This window comes from Sminthopsis crassicaudata, chromosome 3 (genome assembly GCF_048593235.1).
Source record: "Sminthopsis crassicaudata isolate SCR6 chromosome 3, ASM4859323v1, whole genome shotgun sequence".
Classification (NCBI taxonomy): Eukaryota; Metazoa; Chordata; class Mammalia; order Dasyuromorphia; family Dasyuridae; genus Sminthopsis; species Sminthopsis crassicaudata.
In genome coordinates this window covers 246,070,838-246,089,950 of record NC_133619.1, presented here as the reverse complement: position 1 = coordinate 246,089,950, position 19,113 = coordinate 246,070,838, and the positions used below count along the sequence as shown (strand labels likewise).

Genomic DNA, 19,113 nt, shown 5'->3' with positions numbered 1-19,113 from the left:
ATAGTATCTCAGAAATCAAGCTACTCCATGAAGCCTTCCTATGATAGGGAATGAGAATTACATAATGAAATTTCATTTCTAGGATGTTTCAATTATTAAAAAGTCACCATGGCAGAATGAATAGATGTTTGCTTTGGAGACAAAAAGATCTGGATTCAAGTACTGCCTCTGATACATAACGGTTATATAACTCCAGGTATTTATCACTATTCTTATGTAATAAATTTTTATTCTTGTATTTAGGGGAAAATCAACATACAACCAGTTGATCCAGTTTTACTCTTAGGGAAAAAAAAGAACAAGTACAATCTATTTTGAGTAGAGCAGCTTGTTGGCACACTGGATGGAATGCTGGGCTTGAAGTGAAAAAAATACTCATCTTCTTGACTTCAAATCTGACCCAATACACTTACTAGCTGTGTGACTCTGGGTTAGTCACTTAACACTTTTTGTCTCAATTTCCTCATCTGTGAAATGAGACAGGAAAGGAAATAACAACCCTTTCCAATATTTTTGCCAAGAAAACTCCAAATGGAGCCACAAAGTTTTACAAATGACTGAAAAAATGACTGAACAACAGTCTATTTTGAATGTCAAGTCTTCAAACTATCATAACTCATTATCATATCCACAATCCAAGGAAAACCTTAACAGTTCTTTTGATGTATTTTTCTATTTTAGTTTCATTCCAAAGTGGGATTCATTCCCATTACTGTTTCTCTAGATTCATTTTACTTCATGAATATAATTTCTAAGCTATGACAATCAGAACTGAAATACATGCATTTTCACATATAATCATTTTTTCCTATCCTACTATGTTAAGGACATGTTTGTTTTATTCATAAGTTCAAAACAAAATAAATATAATTTAAAAAAGAAATATATTCATCATCAGGGTTGTGCTAGAGCCAGTTTTAACTGACTTGTAAGAGTTGACTTAAATTTTCAGTGGGAACATTTATATCTCAGAAATTGACAATTGTACCAAATTGAGTAATTTATTTTTTCAACTTAAGAAAGTATTAGTAATGAAGATTATGCTTAAAAGTGCATGTTCATACATTCCCAATTTTGTTTTAAGATATTTACAATATACCTGTGTATTGCTCTATAACCACTGCTTGAGATCAGCAGGAGTGCAATTGAAGGATAAGGGAATGAAGTTATCACTAGGCTGGAGGCCTAGTATATGTAGGCTAATAATAATAATAAAGATAATAATAATAAGAACAACCATAACAACTACAATAACAGTATCTATTTATGTAGTGCTTTAAGGCTTTCAAAGTACTTTACATCCTTTATCTCAATTGAGCCCCACAACATGCCTGCTTGTAATATTGCTCTAGTTCTCTCAATTTCTTAGGGGTTTCAATGTTCCTACTACTCCAACTAGTCATTTATGATCTTTTATTCTTGGTTAAGGCTCTCTCATGCTTTTTTTTTTGTTTGTTTGTTTTTCATGTTCATAATACTTTATTTTATAAAACTTCTCTATGCAAGTTGTTATTGCTAAATTTGCTGCAGCACATTTAAACACATTATAAGCCCTAATGTTCTTTGAATTATGTGTATCTAAATTCTTCTGGGCTCAGTTTTAAAGTTCTGTGATTTGCAGGTATATAGCACTATTCATAAAAGTGTTTGTGTTGAAGTTGCTTCCTATCACCTCCAAGATTAAACATAAAATACTATTTGGCATTCAAAGCCCATCATTACCTTTTCAGTCTTCTAAAACTTAAATGTACCCCTCCAGATACTCTTCGATCCAAAGACACAGGCTTCCTTAATGCCCCATTAACAAGACACTTCAACTCTTGATTCTGGGCACTTTCTCTGGCTGTCCCCTATGCTTAGAATGCTTTCTTTTTCTATTCATCTCTATCTTTTGATTTCCCTGGATTCCTTCAGGTCCCTAAGTAAAATTTCCCTTTCTGTAGGAAGCCTTTCCAATCTCTCTTACTTCTAGTGGTGCTTTCCTCTGTTAAGTCTTTTCTATTTGTGCCAAACATAGTGTGTTTGTACATGTCTTTTCTGCTTATTATCTCCTCCAATATATTTTGAATTCCTTTAGTGCAGGGATTTTCTTTTGCAATTTGTTTTGTATTACCAAGGCTTAGCACAATGTCCTCTAGTTAGTAGGCACTTAAGAAATACTTATGGATTGACTCACTTATTGACAGACTGTCACATAGTCTGAATTTATTGAAAATATAATTTGTTTTGTCTAATTAAACCCAGTTCTATCACCTTCTTCTACTTAAACCACTTCACTTTCCATCCACAACATCAATTTATATTGAAAGGACATTGCAAAGGTCCATAAATCTAGCTGAATATTAAAGTCAATATGAATTTCCATCCATTTTATTTTGACATGTGGATAGTTAGACTAATCTTTTCTGTACTGCTATGTATTCTATAAGGAGATTTTATAGTTTTGTAGGGCTTGATGCAATCAAAATAATTCACCAATGTAATATGACAATAAGTATTTAGATACAATGTAATATTCCAGTAGAAACATTTGGAGACTTAAAAAAATTATTTAGGAGACAATTTTCATGGCAAAAACACAAAATATATCTTAATCTCTTGTTCCCTCTATTAATTTTCACAGTGATGGTAGTATTGGGAGAGGAAAGAGGCAGGACAAATGTGGGAAAGAGTACAGATGGTATTTAAATAGATAGAGGTCTTAGCTATCTGCAAACGAAAATTAATCTGCTAGTACTCTCAATATATTCTGGGCTTACACATATCACAATTATGTACTACTAATTAGTTACATTCTAATCAACTATAAAGATTGCATTAAGTTATTTTGGCCATCATATCATGCTACTGAATGTACTGAGCCAGAAATCCAATAAAAAACTTTTTTAGTGGAATTACTAAAAGAAAGTCCTTTCAATGCCTTTGCTTTTTTTTTTTTTTTAAATAACACAATCATTCCAATAAACCATGCAACTATACTGAAAAAAATAGTTAAGCAAGATTGATACAGTGATTAATTATATTTTTCGGTGGATGTCATTATTGGCATCTACAGCACCCAACTACCCTCTTTACTGACAGAAAGAAGTATCTTTCATCCTCCATCCTCAGGAACCAAATTTGGTCACTACATTTAATCAGAACTTAGCTGCCTTTTAATGTTGTTTTCAATCATATTATTGGTGTCATTGTGTGAGCTATTCTTTTAGTTTTGCTTCCTTTGCTCTATAACTATTCATTTAGGTCTTCCCATATTTCTATGAATTCCTCATATTTGTCTTTTCTTCTAGTGTAATAATATTTCATTACTTTCATATATTAGTTTGTTCAGCCATTTTTAAACTAATCAATTAATAAAAAAAACATTTATCAAATGCCACTTATGTGTCAGGTTTTGTGGTAGGCAATGTAAATATAAACAGAAAGAAACCATTTCTATGCATAGAGACTTTATATTCTATCATAGAAGATAATATGCACATATATGAATATATAAAGAATGAATATATATATTTATATATATAAAATTACTCTTAAATATGAAGTACATCAAAATGAGGTATTTATCAAGGACATTAGCATTTGAAAAGATTGGGACAGGTTTCATGTAGAAGAAGGGAATGCATTCTAGGCATGGGAGAAAGCTTGTATAAAGTAAGAGAGACAGAGGTTAAAGTGCCATATGGGAAGAACAAACTATGGATAGTCTGACTAAACCATAAAGTGAAATAATGTGAAATAATGTATACATTGCCTGAAAAGAGAGGCTGTGGCCACCTTGTGAAGGACATTAAAAGAGAGAAGTTTAATAGTTTATCCTACAGACAATAGAGAGCCACTGAAATTTATTGAGTGGGAGAGAGACATATTCAGATCTGTTATTCAGAAAACTTGCTTTGGCAGTTATGAGAGGGATAGATGGGATGGACAAGTAACTCAATTAAGAATTCAATATACTATAATGGTTTAGATTTAGCCTTGGGTGCACTAATTTAGGACTTCTCCCACTGACTTTTCCATTATGCCCTAGGAATCTCACTACTGGGATAACCTCATCATTCTCTAACATCGTAGGATCTAATCTTTACAGAGTGGCAAAGTGTCATGAACTCCAAACCTCTATTTAAGGTAAGATCTCAGCTCAGATATCTCTTTATTTCTCATCTCGATGGACTAAATGTGCATCTCCATCATATCCTTGATTGGGTACCTTCCTTACCCACACTCTCCCTTACTAGTTCTTTTTCATTTTGTATTTTGTCCTCCTCAATTAGATTATAAATTCTTAGAGGCCAGGGACTATTTTTATTCATATTTGTATCCTCAGACTTAGCAAAGAGTAAACTCTTAAATATTTACTGACTGAAATAGTGAGAGCCTGAAGTAATGGGATGTCTATATGAAGAGTAGAGAAAAAGGATCTTTGGGGGATATATATATATATATATATGTATATATAGTATGTATATATATACATATATATGTATATATACATATATAAAACAAAAAAGTTCATATTTATATAGCAGCTTAAAGTTTGTAAAATGCTTTATTTATACTATCTCATTTGAAAGTTTTAAAAACTTATAAAATGCTCTCTCTCTCTCTCTCTCTCTCTCTCTCTCTCTCTCTCTCTTTATATATATGTTTGCTACTACCAAGAGAATATCCATAGGTACAATATTTTTTTTCTATTTCAATATCTTTGAGTGATCAATTTCTTCAAAAAATGAATATTTTGGTAACTTGTGATTACAGGCCTGGTTAGAAATAGCAATATTCAGGGTGCCAACATTCCCAACCCTTCCTCTCTGGTACTCTAGGGAAAAGGGTGTTGATTGGCTGGCTAGCTGCCTTCCATTCCCAGGAAGAATGAAGAACCTTTAGAGGAAAGAAAGATTGAGAGTTCATGTTGATGTCAGTCTCTTTTCAATGGGGAGAGATTAGGGAATATGCTTGTGTCTTACTGTCTTACATTAACTCCTAACTTTTTCCAGCACGGAAAAAAAAAAATGCAAGTAAAGGAAACTTTATAAATAACACTACAAGGAGCCATTTCTCTAAGCTTGAGTTGTTTTTAGATGGAAATGTGAAGAAAATGAACTGGATTATCACTGTGAAGGGACTTAATAAACTATAGCCATCAATGACACTTTTCAAAAATAGGCTATGTTTTAAATAGAAACGTTTAAGAGGTAAGCTGCTTTGCCCACGTTTAAAGAATTACTAAAGGGTGAGTTTAAAAATGAGTCTGACGATACTTAAAAAAACAGTAACACTGTCAGTGTGATTTCTTCATAAGGATAATGAGATTTGCTAAATATTTATCAAAACTTTAAATAATTTTTTCTTCATTTTTTATCTTTACAATGTCTCTCAAATAAATGCTATTGTTTTCAGTCAGCTACTGAATTAAGTCAGGAAGACCCAGATTCAAATTCTACCTCCAAAACATATGAGCTGTGTGATGTTGAACAAATAATTTACTCTATGCCTTAGTTTTCTTATTTTTAGCTTTTGACTTTCTTTAAAAGATCAACTTAGGGGCTTTCTCCTAATCCCCCTAACTATTAGTACTTTTTATGTCCTAAAATTATATTGTATTCATCTATACCAATATTTTGTTTTCCCACTTGTAAGGGAAGAGATTTCTGTTATTGCTTTGTCCTTGAAACTCTAATGCTTTGAACACACAGGAGAGGATTTTTAAATGCTTGTTCCATGAAAATAGAAAAAAAAAAGAGTTTGCTGCATAAAAAGTTTTAAGGCTTCTTTAATGTAGAAAAAAAAAGTATAATGGTGCCATGAAAGGGCCAATTCTACGACTGGAAAATTTATTTTCTTTGGAAATACATTCTGAGTTTTCAAATGTATTTGACCAAATGATTTAAAGCCTACTTGAACATTGTTTTTTATTAAATTGTAAGAATAAGGTGAGTCCACTATAGCAAGTTATGACTTCAGAGTTAATTCAACCTTAACCTGTTTTAAAGTAAAACACAGAATTCAGAATAAAGGAGATACTGGTTCTATTTTACATATATGTTCCATTCTGGGCCCTATATCTTAACAGAAACTTGATTGATTGGACAGTAACTAGAGAATGGAGAGCAAAAAGTGTGGAGAGTGTTCTAATACTATCAGTAGATCAGCTGTCTCATCATTTTGGCTCTTCCTCCAGATAGTATCAATCACAACTAATCCACATTTTCTTATCCTTCTCCATTTTCTTCTTCTTTATCATTTAAAACTTTCTCACACAAGGAAGAAGTGAAGGAACTGGAGAAGACATTAGGGGGACATGATAAATTAATTCTTCTATAGATCTATAATCTGATTAATGAGGTTATTTCCTTTAATAATGCAGGTTATTACCCATCTATGTCTTCTTCTGTGTGATTCCTATTATCCATGTCCTCCAATACATTGCAGGAGTGTACTCAACATATCTTGGGCTTCCTTTATGCCTCTTTATATTGTTTGGGTGCCAATAGAGCACATAAGTTATCCTTCTATTATCTTGTACTCTCACTACAAGATAATCCATCTACTTTTTATACTTATACCACATTAGTATCTTTTATATTTCTTCACCTGGACTATTTTTCATTGGTAATATCCTCAATTATGTCTGTTAAATGTCTATTCTTTGATTGAAAATATTTTGATTCTTCAGGGACTGTGACACTACATGATTCCATGTCATATAGCATTACTAGAAGACCATTGATATTAAGAACATGACTATTTGGAGAAACCAGGAATCATTAAAAGCCCTATTCAATTTTCTACATATGATCCAGTTCTACTTCTTAAAAAGACATTTGATTTTGAAGAGATTTAATGCCAAATATAACTGGTTTTAGTGTAATAGGAAGTCACCATAAGAGTGTGTGTGTGTGTGTGTGTGTGTAAAATATGTTCAGACAAGAGCTTTAGCAAATTCATTTGAGATGCTAAGTGGAAGATTAAATGTAATGAATAAAATATTTCAATAGAGAGACCAAATTTTAGATTATCACAATAGTTCAAGCAGGAGGTAGTAAGAACCTGAACTAGGAAAATAGCTGTATAAATGATGAGGAGGGTATGTATGAGAGAAATGTTCTTCAGGTGAAATGGAAAAGATTTAGCAACAGATTACACATGCTGCTTGTGTGATAGGAAAGATGGTTGTACTATTGACAGTAATAGGGATGCTTAGAAGAGGGTAGGATTATAAGGGAAACATTATGAGTTCTGTTTTGAACATGTTGCGTTTGAGACTGCCATGAAACATCTAATCTGAAATGTTCCATAGGCAGTCTAAGATGTGGGGCAGAAACTCAGGAGAGAAAACAGGACTGGAAGAATGTATTTGGATATATAGATTGTGAATCATTGATCTAAAGAAGCAAATGAACTCATTGGAGATGATGAGATCATCATGATAAAGTATAAAAAGAAAACAGAAGAGGTTCTAGAACATATTCTTGGAGACTGTGGGCACAGATGATAAGTGTTGTGAAAACTTAGAAAGAGCACTTAGCAAGGTAGGAAGTCCACTTGGACAAAGCAATATCAAAAAAAATCAGAGAGGAGAGGGAATTCAAGATTGAATAGTTTTAAATGCTGCTGAGGAATCAGGAAGGATGAGGATTGAGAAGAGGCCATTAGATTTGTCAGTGAGGAGATCTTTAGATAATTTTAGAGAAAATAGTTTTAACTGGTAGTGAGAAATACTTCTGGCAAAACTATGCCTCTCTATTTTTTTTTACCAAAGAGGACTCTGGAAAAATTATAGAATATTGGATTCCATGTAACCTTGTATGCTTTCAAAATGCATGTATATATATATATATATATATGTGTATGTATGTATATATCTATGATTTTCTCTGTTGTAGAAAAACCTAAAGGAGATTTCACTTTTACCAAATCAAATACTTTCTAAAATCATGGACCAATATGCATAGCGGGAACCTGTATTCCCCAAATTTTATCAACATATGTCTGTAAAGATATAATTTGGTATATAATATCATTTAAGAACAAGGTCCTGCTTCATTCTTATGTCTCCATCAAATATATTCTTAAAATGTGGTTAGATAATTTTTCTCCTCCTCCTTCTCTTCCTAAAGATTTCTGATGTCATTATTATAGGAGGTTTGGAATACTCTATATGAATATTATGATGGTTATTATCTTTACTACAATTTATAATCTTAGGGATTTGCTTAGGACTATGTGAAATTCATTGAATTAACCAAGGTAATTCAAATGGTATGCAACCAGAAGGAGAATTTGAACCCACATGTTTCTGACTCAAAAGCTAGATCTACTATGCAATCTTGACCTTCAGATTAATAATTATGATGTTAGACTGGCTGCCTTTTCCTTCTAGTGATCTCCTCTCCAAAACTCAGCATTTTTCTTTCTTTAAGATATCTTAAGAACAAGTCCCTTGGTATCATCAAAATGTATTTTTTTTTTTTTTTTGGCACATGCCTTCTCTGTATATGCTTGGTCCGGTTCAGGTATTTTTAATGGTTGCCATTGGTGACATTTCTCTTTCCTATATAATGTTAATGATATTATGATATGATAAAAAATACAAATATAGTGCCTTTACTCTCATCAATGGAGAAATTAAAGAAATTTTGACAGATTTTTTCTATTTTTAAAAGCTCATTATTCTTCCAGTTCCATTTTAGGTATATTCTAGATTAATTATATCTCATGTCAAGCTTTCAATAAACTTGCTTATAATCTCCAAAACTTCTTGCTGTTCTACAAATGAGTTTATCTTTTAAACTCATTTCCCTTCATGGATATATTTCTCTTTGGCCAGAAGATCAATTATAAGCAGTTTGAGGTGGGTTTTAAGGATTTTTATTGTAACTGAGTGACAATGTTAACATTTCCTTTGGAAATGGTGTCTTTGCTTTATGCATTTTTAATGTCAATAATTTATTTAATTAGGCCTAATTAAAATTATTTTAATTATGTGTCATATATTTCTTTTCTTTTAATTATTGCCTAAATATTTAAAGAGCTAGGCATGATGTTGCACTCCTGTGATTCTAGCTTCCAGGAAGGCTGAGGCTGGCTGATTTCTTGACTTAATGAGTTCTACGTTGTAATGGGATTATCAGGTGTTCACACTAATTTCAGCAATAATATGGTGAGTCCTTGGGACCATAAGTCAGTGGGATAGCCTAAAGATAGATACAATGACCCAGGTGAGAAATGGAGCAGGTTAGAATTCCCCTGCCTATCAGTAGAGAAATTGGATCTATGAATTGCCCTTTCATTTTCAGCCTGGAAAGATGAGAAAACCAAGTCTTAATTTTTTTTTTTTTTTTTTTTTCCCAGAGAAGAGGATTTGGATATTATTCCTTTTGAATCTAGGTGGGGAGAATCAGGAATAAGTGTTCAAAATTAGAGAAGCCATCTTTACCTCTAAAGAACTTATATGAACTTCCTTCCCTATAAAAACTTTTGCATAATCAGATGGTTAGGAAATAGAATGCATCGCTTTGTGAAGTAAAGAGTAGTTCAGTCACCAACTGATAAATGGTCAAAAAATATGAACAGACAATTTTCAGATGACAAAATTAAAGCCACTTAAAGTTACATGAAAAATGCTCTAAATCATTATTGATTAGAGAAATGCAAATTAAAACAACTCTGAGTTACCACCTCACACCTCTCAGATTAGCTAAGATGACAAGAAAAGATAATGATAAATGTTGGAGGAGATACAGGAAAACTGGAACACTAATGCATTGTTGGTGGAATTGTGAAACAAACAAACCATTCTGATGAGTAATCTGGAACTATGCCCAAAGGGCTATCAAACTGTGACCCAGCAATGCCATTACTGGGTTTATATTGGAAGGGAATCATAAGGGAGGGAAAAGAATCCACATGTCTAGCAGCTCTTTTTGTGGTAGCAAATAATTGGAAAAGGAGTGAATGTCAATTGGGGAATGTTGAACAAGCTGTGGTACATGAGGGTAATGGGATATTATTATTGTTTAAAAATGATGAATTACTGATTATAGAAAGGCCTAGAAAGATTTACATGAACTGATGCTGAGCAAAAAAAGCAGTACACAATCACAACACGAATGTGCAATGATCAACTGTGAAAAGCTTGGTTCTTCTCAGTGGTTCAGTGATCAGTGGCAATCTCAATAGACTTTGGACAGAAAGTGCCGCCTGCATCCAGAAAAAACATATAAGGAGACTGAATGTAAATTTACACATGCTATATTTACTTCTTTTTTTCTGTTTTTTTTTAACCTCTCCCATGATTTTTCCCTTTTTCTCTGATTTTTCTCTCCCAACAGGATTCAAAAAGTAATGTATATTTAAAATAAATAAACTTGCTACAAGCAAAAAAAAAAAAAAAATGAAGCCAGCACTCAGAGCTTTTAAGGAAATATTGCATGACCATTTGGGAATGTTATAAAGAGAATTCAGTGGCAGAGACTTTGCCTTAATTATGCTAAGATCCATACACGATCTAGAATTTCACTAGTCACTGTCAACTTTAAATAAAAAAAAAAAAACTGAAAAATGAAATACTATCAATGACAATTTCTCTCTGCTAATGTTATTAACAATTATATAGTAAAACCACTTTATAAATAATAGTTCAATGGATTATAAAAAGCACCTTTTATGAAACAGTTTCCAAATTAGCCAGTGTCTCTTTAAGGGAAAGGAAAGCAATACTTGGCAAGTCTATTTATTCAAACCATCTGTGAATGATTCTGATGATTTATAGCTTTAGCAGGTCTCCCAAAAATATTTTATTTACAATCTCTACTTCTTTTCTGCCACCTTGCTGGAAAATGTGTGTATGTGTGGGGTGAAGCACTATCCTTCAGAGATAAGAATGAAGCTAATGAACTAGAAATAAAGAATATGAAGTTTTAATTACTTTTTTATTGGAAATTGAGGTATTTATGATTTTCATGTCCCTCTTACAATATTATAAACTCCATATGAGCAAGGAGCATTATATTTTCATCTCGCCAAGTATCCACACAAAACTTTACACAGAGCATGTACTTAATTTTAAATTTACTGCATACATTGATTTAACCACATAGCTTTGCTAAGGGACAATATCATTATTATTTAATTCAACAATAGCATTGTAAGTGATTACTATGTACAAATTCAAGTTCTAGGCAACCAAAACCTAGAAAAATTTAGAAGACCTAATCTTCTAGAGAACTAGAGAAGAGTGAACAAGATGGATGAGAAAGGATACCATTCACAAATCATTTGTTTTGCCTAGAAAAGAGAAAACCTTAAGAGTATATGCTAGCTGTCTCCCAATATTTAATATGATAAATTATGATTATAATCATAATATGACTATGGAAGGAGTAAATTTTGCTTACAGAGAATGAGGGAGAATGAGTAGAAGTTTCAGACAGATTAAATATAAAGAAAATGTAAATAACATAAAATAAATACAAATGATAGAAATGCAATTAACATATAACATGCACATAATATAAATATGGGGAAATTTTTCTCAAATTCAGAAGTATCCAAACATGAAATGGATTTTCTCAGGAAAACTGATTTTCCTATCAATGGAGGGCTTCCAGAGATATGTGGGAGATGAATCATTGAATAAATTGTAGAAAATATTCCTATTCAGATATAGGTAGGAATATATAAAATCTCAGAAACATTCTTACTCTCAGACTCAAAGATTCTATAATATATACTAATGTAGAGGGCCACAGATAGTGGGGAACTCTGGGTGAGGTATAAGATCCTTCATCCCAGAGGGAAACTGCTGACAATGTGTGGTTTGGCTCCTCATCTCGCCTAAAGGTTCTCAGCCTTCCTGAGAAGTCAGGAGGCAATGACAACCTATGCAATAATTAAAGTAAAGTGATACCAAGTGGCAAAGAGACATTTACACGTAATAGCAAGTTGTTTATGTGGTCCTGTATAAACAGTATATAGTTAGTGCATGTGTAGTGTGCTATATAAGGGTATTAGAGTATATAAGGCTGAGAAAATTTGGAATAAATGGACCTCATGTTTTGACCATTCATATGAGTCCCACCTCTTCACTCCTCTTCTAAGACTAAGGACTCAGGCTGGTACCCAGATCCTCCAGAAAGCTAGTCTGGACACAACATATTAGTATAGTGCAAAGTAATATATGTTAAGTATATTGGAAAACATCAAATAAAATATTATGGGATGGTCAAAGGAAGTGATCATCATCAACTGGGCAAGTGGCTTGCTTGATTTGGTTTTTAAAGGATATATGGTTAGGGGAAGGACAATATTACAAGCAAAGGAATTTTTGTGAGTAATGGTTCTGAGGCATGCAAGCAGGTGTTAGGGAATTATCTGATATTAGGTTAGATGACTAGAATATATAGTAGGTGGAAAGTTAATATTAAATTAGGTTAAAAAAAGAATAGTACTATTTAAATATAAATTCTTTCAATTCCATTCAACATACACTTATTTTTTAGAAGAGGAACTATTGTGTCTTTTAAAATAAATCTTTAATATCAAGTACAGTGCCATAAAAATAGCAGGTGCTTATAAATGTTTGTTGAATTGAATTGAATTTACAAATTGCAAAAATTTATGGATTAATAAAATTTAGAATTTTATTCAGTAGACAATAGGGAGCCATTACACCACAGACATGCATGCATGCATGTACAGACATACAGACAGACATACACACATACTTCAAAAATATTGACTAAAATATATCTCAAGAAAAATAATATGGTAATTTTTTTAATAGAGTGGGTTGGAAAAAGGAAAGATAAGTGGAAAAACTTATGTAATAACTCTAATAACCCAAACATGTAATAATGAAAGCCTTTATCAAACTTTGAGCAATGAAAATAGGAGAATGGACCTGTAGTCTTAACAAATGAAGTCAAGTAGAAGATGAGGTTTTGGAGAATGATATTAGGTGAGACAACCAGATAGAAATACTTATAGGTGGTCAGAGATTCAAGTCTGAAACTCAGAGAAAGAGCAAGATTGGTTTATAGATTTGGGAGTCATTTGGCATAGAAGTGAAAAAATCAACGCCTTTGGCTTGAATAAAACTTCTGAGAGAGAAGATAGAAAGATAACAGAAGAGAATGAAGAACAGAATTTTGGGGAATAGAAGACATGCATGTCACCTGCTAGTAAAAGGGGAGCTGGACAAAAACATAATTAGATTTAGTAAGAAGAACGGGAGGAGTTTTATCTAGTGAAGGAGTAAAGGTAAGAGGGTTTTCATAAGAAAATTGTCAGCAGTGCCAAATATTCTGGAGAATTCAAAAGGAACAGCAAAAAAGACCACTGAATTTCTCTTGGAAAAAAAGAGAGGTTTCAATCAAGAAGTGAATGTGAATGCTGGATTTCCAATAGCAAGCATCTAAAAATTGACTAGATATGGCCAAGAGTGTTTAAATCTGTTGATATAGTAGAGAGTGAAGACAAGCCTCAGATTCTTCATTTGTAAAATAAAGGAGTCAGACAAGATAATCACCTTCCACAAAGTTCTGTCCAGTTTTAGAACTATGATCTCATGAGTAAATGGCCTGTACTGAAGACAATCATCGGCCTCCCTTGATAACCAACAGTACAAAGTTTTAAGAATACCACTAAAATCTGTTTTATGTATATTTCAATGATATTATTATAGTGTCTACTCCTAGTCCCTAAACTTCTTCAAATTTCACTGGAATGATAACTGATGAGATTTACTTTAATGTTTAAAAATTATCACTGAGTCCTTCCGTATAGTCATCTGGCTCAGTTTTTTAATCCTTGACCTGGGGAAAGTCAAGAACATCTTATAAAGTTGTCAAGTTGGCTAATCACATAGTTATGTCTCAATTTTAGAACCTTTAGAGTTAAAAAGTAATTATAAACTTAAATTATAGGCAATTTAAGTAATTTGTTTTTAAAAAGTATCAAGCAAATATGGTAAGGAAAATTTTAAACATAAAGGAAAAGACACTACAAGTATATCTTCCAATTTGTATTTTTTTTTATTACACTTAAAAGCATATCTTCAACAATACTAATTGTCAGTAAAGGTCCTTATCTTTTTTTTAATTAACAGCTTCATATTCAGAATGTGCTGCATTTGCCTATTCTAAATATCCTATTTTTAAGGAAAGAAAACACATTTCTAATCTGCTATAACAAAGGAGGCTATAGAAGAGTCAAAAATCTAAGAACCAGGGATTATTCCAATCATTTCTGGTTTCCTTGGAAACAACATGAGCATGTCTTGATTTAATATGATATTTTATATCCACAGTCAGACACCAGTCAATTTAGATGTTCCATATAAGCCTGATTGTAAATACACTGCTAGCATAGAAATTTCAATTTAATCTGGTGCAAGGTTATGAATTGCAAATGGTCATTCCTTGGGTTCAAAATAGATATCAGGAACTCCAACTATAGTCCTCTCTGCTCCACTGTGCTTTGGTGGATAACTTCAAATTACTTATTTTTTCTTAGCTTTCTTCTATTTTAAGATAATACTCACTGTGAAATTTCAGAAAGGATTTGCTACAACAGCTGAAAATATGTACCCTGCTCTTTTTTTAGTTCCTAGAAAGTAAAAGATGTTAATCCACTCCTTCCCTGCTGCAAAACCTAACAACCTCATCCACAGATCCAGCACAAATAAATGACCCTTACTGAAGTGGGGGTGGGGGTGGGAGTGGGGTGGAAAGAAAGAATAAATAATCTTAAATAAAGACAATTTTCTCCAGTTAAATTAGTTCAACACCAAATAAATTTGAATTCAAGTGGAAACCACAGTGATATACAAGGAAGGGGGAAAAAAAAAAAAAAAGAAGTGTTCTGGCACCATCCTGTATTGACTATAAGAGGAAAAGGGTTTAGAGGCTTCCATTTAGTTTGAACTTGGCTTTGCTCAAGTTCTTGTTTTTCTCAGACTTATTCTGATAGCAATTATAGGGCTCTTTATGAAATACTATGCAGTTTTAAGATTTGGCAGAGCTGTGTTAGGTTCTTAGAGTAGCCGTAATGGATAGCATCATCTCCACTTTGTGACAAACTTGAAGGTGGAAGAGTAGTAGATATTAACATGATAAGGAAGAGGAAGATAGATAAGGAACAACCAAGAGAAGTAGTAGTTACAATAAGTAGGTGAGAGAGACATATATACAGAATGGGTCTGTGCAGAGTTGTGTGTGTAGTGTGTGTGTGTGTGTGTGTGTGTGTGTGTGTGTAAAAAGAGAGAGAGAGAGAGAGAGAGAGAGACAGAGAGACAGAGAGACAGAGAGAGAGACAGAGAGAGAGAGAGAGAGACAGAGAGACAGAGAGACAGAGAGACAGAGAGAGAGACAGAGAGAGAGAGAGAGAGAGAGAGAGAGAGAGAGAGAGAGAGAGAGAGAGAGAGAGAGAGAAAGTCTTGGGATGTAGGGATGTAACTTAATTACTTCTTTTGTTTATGAGTCCTAAAGTTACATTTCACCAAAGGTATAGTCACTGTGATTTTACCCAAGGAGTAGAAAAGGGAAGACACTTCCTACCACAGGGAGATATTGCTGGAAACCATAGGGTCTTTTTATGATCAACTAACGGACCAATATTCTCTTTCTGTACAATAGGATAATTGAGATTGTATAGGAATAAAACAGTGGCAGCATGTTTTTTAGTTACTACTCATATTCAAATTGACAAAAATGTCTAATTTTTGTGTCATTTGAACTGCACTTTTGGTCAACATATATAACCGATCAGCAAAATGACAAGTAGTGATTCCTTGTAGAGAAATCAATTAATGATTTTATAACTGAATGTTTAATTGTTTTGAGTGAAAAGGATGTTATTTCACGAGTCATCAATTTCCCTAATGAACATACGAGTAATGCTTTCTTTTTCATAGAAACAATGTGTTTTCATAAATTTGGAGCAGAAATAAACTTGTTCTAAATCTCCTTCTACAGATGAAAAAAAAATACTTTCTTAAACTCACCCAGTTACTAAGTTGCCAGAACTGAGATTTTAATTTAACTCCTATAACTCCATATCCAGGGTTGATTCCATTATAACAAGCTTTCTTTTGACCTAATATAATTCTTTTTTTAATTTTTTTTTATTTTTTTTATTCATTTTTCCAAATTATCCCCTCCCTCCCTCCACTCCCTCCCCCCGATGGCAGGTAATCCCATACATTTTACATGTGTTACAATATAACCTAGATACAATATATGTGTGTAAATACCATTTTCTTGTTGCACATTAATTATTAACTTCCGAAGGTATAGGTAACCTGGGTACATAGACAGTAGTGCTAACAATTTACATTCACTTCCCAGTGTTCCTTCTCTGGGTATAGTTATTTCTGTCCATCATTGATCAACTGGAAGTGAGTTGGATCTTCTTTATGTTGAAGATTTCCACTTCCATCAGAATACATCCTCATACAGTATTGTTGTTGAAATGTATAGTGATCTTCTGGTTCTGCTCATTTCACTCAGCAACAGTTGATTTAAGTCTCTCCAAGCCTCTCTGTATTCCTCCTGCTGGTCATTTCTTACAGAGCAATAATATTCCATAACCTTCATATACCACAATTTACCCAACCATTCTCCAGTTGATGGACATCCATTCAACTTCCAGTTTCTAGCTACAACAAAAAGAGCTGCCACAAACATTTTGGCACATACAGGTCCCTTTCCACTCTTTAGTATTTCTTTGGGATATAATCCCAATAACAGCAGTGCTGGGTCAAAGGGTATGCACAGTTTGACAACTTTTTGGGCATAGTTCCAAATTGCTCTCCAGAATGGCTGGATTCTTTCACAACTCCACCAACAATGTATCAGTGTCCCAGTTTTCCCACATCCCCTCCAACATTCATCATCATTTGTTCCTGTCATCTTAGCCAATCTGATAGGTGTATAGTGGTATCTCAGAGTTGTCTTAATTTGCATTTCTCTGATCAGTAGTGATTTGGAACACTCTTTCATATGAGTGGAAATAGTTTCAATTTCATCATCTGAGAATTGTCTGTTCATATCCCTTGACCATTTATCAATTGGAAAATGGTTTGGTTTCCTATAAATCAGGGTCAGTTCTCTATATATTTTGGAAATGAGACCTTTGTCAGAACCTTTCCTTTTAAAAATATTTTCCCAATTCGTTACTTCCCTTCTAATCTTGTTTGCATTAATATTGTTTGTACAGAAACTTTTTAATTTGATGTAATCAAAATCTTCTATTTTGTGATCAATAATGATCTCTAGTTCTCCTCTGGTCATAAATTCCTTCCTCCTCCACAGGTCTGAGAGGTAGACTATTCTCTGTTCCTCTAATCTATTTATGATCTCATTCTTTATGCCTAAATCATGGACCCATTTTGATCTTATCTTGGTATATGTTGTTAAGTGTGGATCCATATCTAATTTCTGCCATACTAATTTCCAGTTTTCCCAACAGTTTCTTCCGAATAATGAATTTTTGTCCCTAATGTTGGTATCTTTGGGTTTGTCAAAGATTAGATTGCTATAGATGTACCCTTTTTTGGCCTTTGTATCTAATCTGTTCCACTGATCTACCGTTCTATTTCTTAGCCAGTACCAAATGGTTTTGGTGACTGCTGCTATATAATATAGCTTTAGATCAGGTACACTTAGACCACCTTCCTCTGACTTTTTTTTCATTAGTTCCCTTGCAATTCTCAACCTTTTATTCTTCCATATGAATTTTGTTGTTATTTTTTCTAGGTCATTAAAATAGTTTCTTGGAGTCTGATTGGTATAGCACTAAATAAATAGATTAGTTTGGGGAGTCCTAATATAATTGTTGAGTGGCTTACTGGAAACATTTTTGTGAGAAATTAATATCAACTAATATGATAATTTACCAAATACTTCCATAAGTCTGTGGATATGAGAATGGTAATTTATGGAGTACAATAGAACAGCATGTAGATTAATCTAACTTGTTTTAAGCACTAAATTAGTAGAAAAAAGTCTTACCCGATTGGTTTCACTTTTTGAGCGGTCATTCTTTGCCCTTGCAGACTTTTCTGCCAGCTTCTTCTGCCTTTGAGGGCCTCTTCCAAAAAAGATGTAATTAACAAAGGCATATTCAAGGAGGGCCAAGAAGACAAAAACAAAGCATCCCATCAGGTACATGTCAATGGCTTTCACATAAGGGATCTTGGGCAAAGTCTCTCGAAGGTGAGTGTTGATTGTTGTCATGGTTAGTACAGTTGTAATTCCTATAAAAGAAATGTGACAGTAAGTTTCTGCAGTTTTGCCACACTGGGTTTCATCTTTCCTATATTAAAAAAAGAAATCCCCAAATGGCTTCAGTCATTTCAAATGATGGGTTGGATATTATTTGGCTCATGTGTAGTAGGTGAGATTGAAATGCAATACAGCATAAAATATGTCATTTGGAGCTGTGTAGGCAGAACTTTAACATTTGGAGTGGTGAAATGACATATCTACTCTGGGGAAGATAGCACTTAGAATGCTGCATAAAGATCTGTGCTCCATAATACCAATATGCTACAATAAATGGAATAGAATTCTGAAAACAGAGATGAAAATGTGAAAAATACTAGTGAAGAAATGCCACATGTGAAGAGTTGGGAGAACTGAAAATAAATTTGGAGTAATGAGAGAGCTCATAACAGTAGCAAAATGAAACTTACTGATTGATAAATGCCTATTGAATTGCATTATCAGAAAATAATAGAAACAGCTATCAACCATATGGTGAAAGTACTAGAAAGATCATCTGTTGAACAATTTTTATTATAGAGGATAATTCCCTACTTATATAGAGCAAGATAACAACAAAGGATAATCCAAATTCCTGAGGGGAAGACATTTATTTTTGTAATGCTCACAGGATTTAGCAATGCCTTACCTATGGTAGGTCCTCAAAAAATATCTGTTAAAAAATAATTTTCTTGAAACCAAATATGATGGCATTTTCTATATTAATAAAACTGATTGACACTTTGGTCATGTAATAATGTCAATAAATTCATTTTAAGAATTTATGATGCATGTCTCACAATTATTTTACACATGTGAGTCTTGACACTCCAAGAAAACCATAAGA

At 33.1% G+C, this 19,113-nt stretch overlaps 1 protein-coding gene across 2 annotated transcripts in view; it reads right to left on the bottom strand.

The window, feature by feature from the left end:
* The window catches only part of GABRB3 (gamma-aminobutyric acid type A receptor subunit beta3), a 307,324-nt gene that overhangs the window by 13,255 nt on the left and 274,956 nt on the right, over nt 1–19,113 (bottom strand). For both annotated transcript variants that reach the window (XM_074300319.1, XM_074300321.1), the window contains one exon: nt 18,015–18,259. In XM_074300319.1, the coding sequence (XP_074156420.1) occupies nt 18,015–18,259 (245 nt within the window). The remainder of the gene's footprint in view (nt 1–18,014; nt 18,260–19,113) is intronic.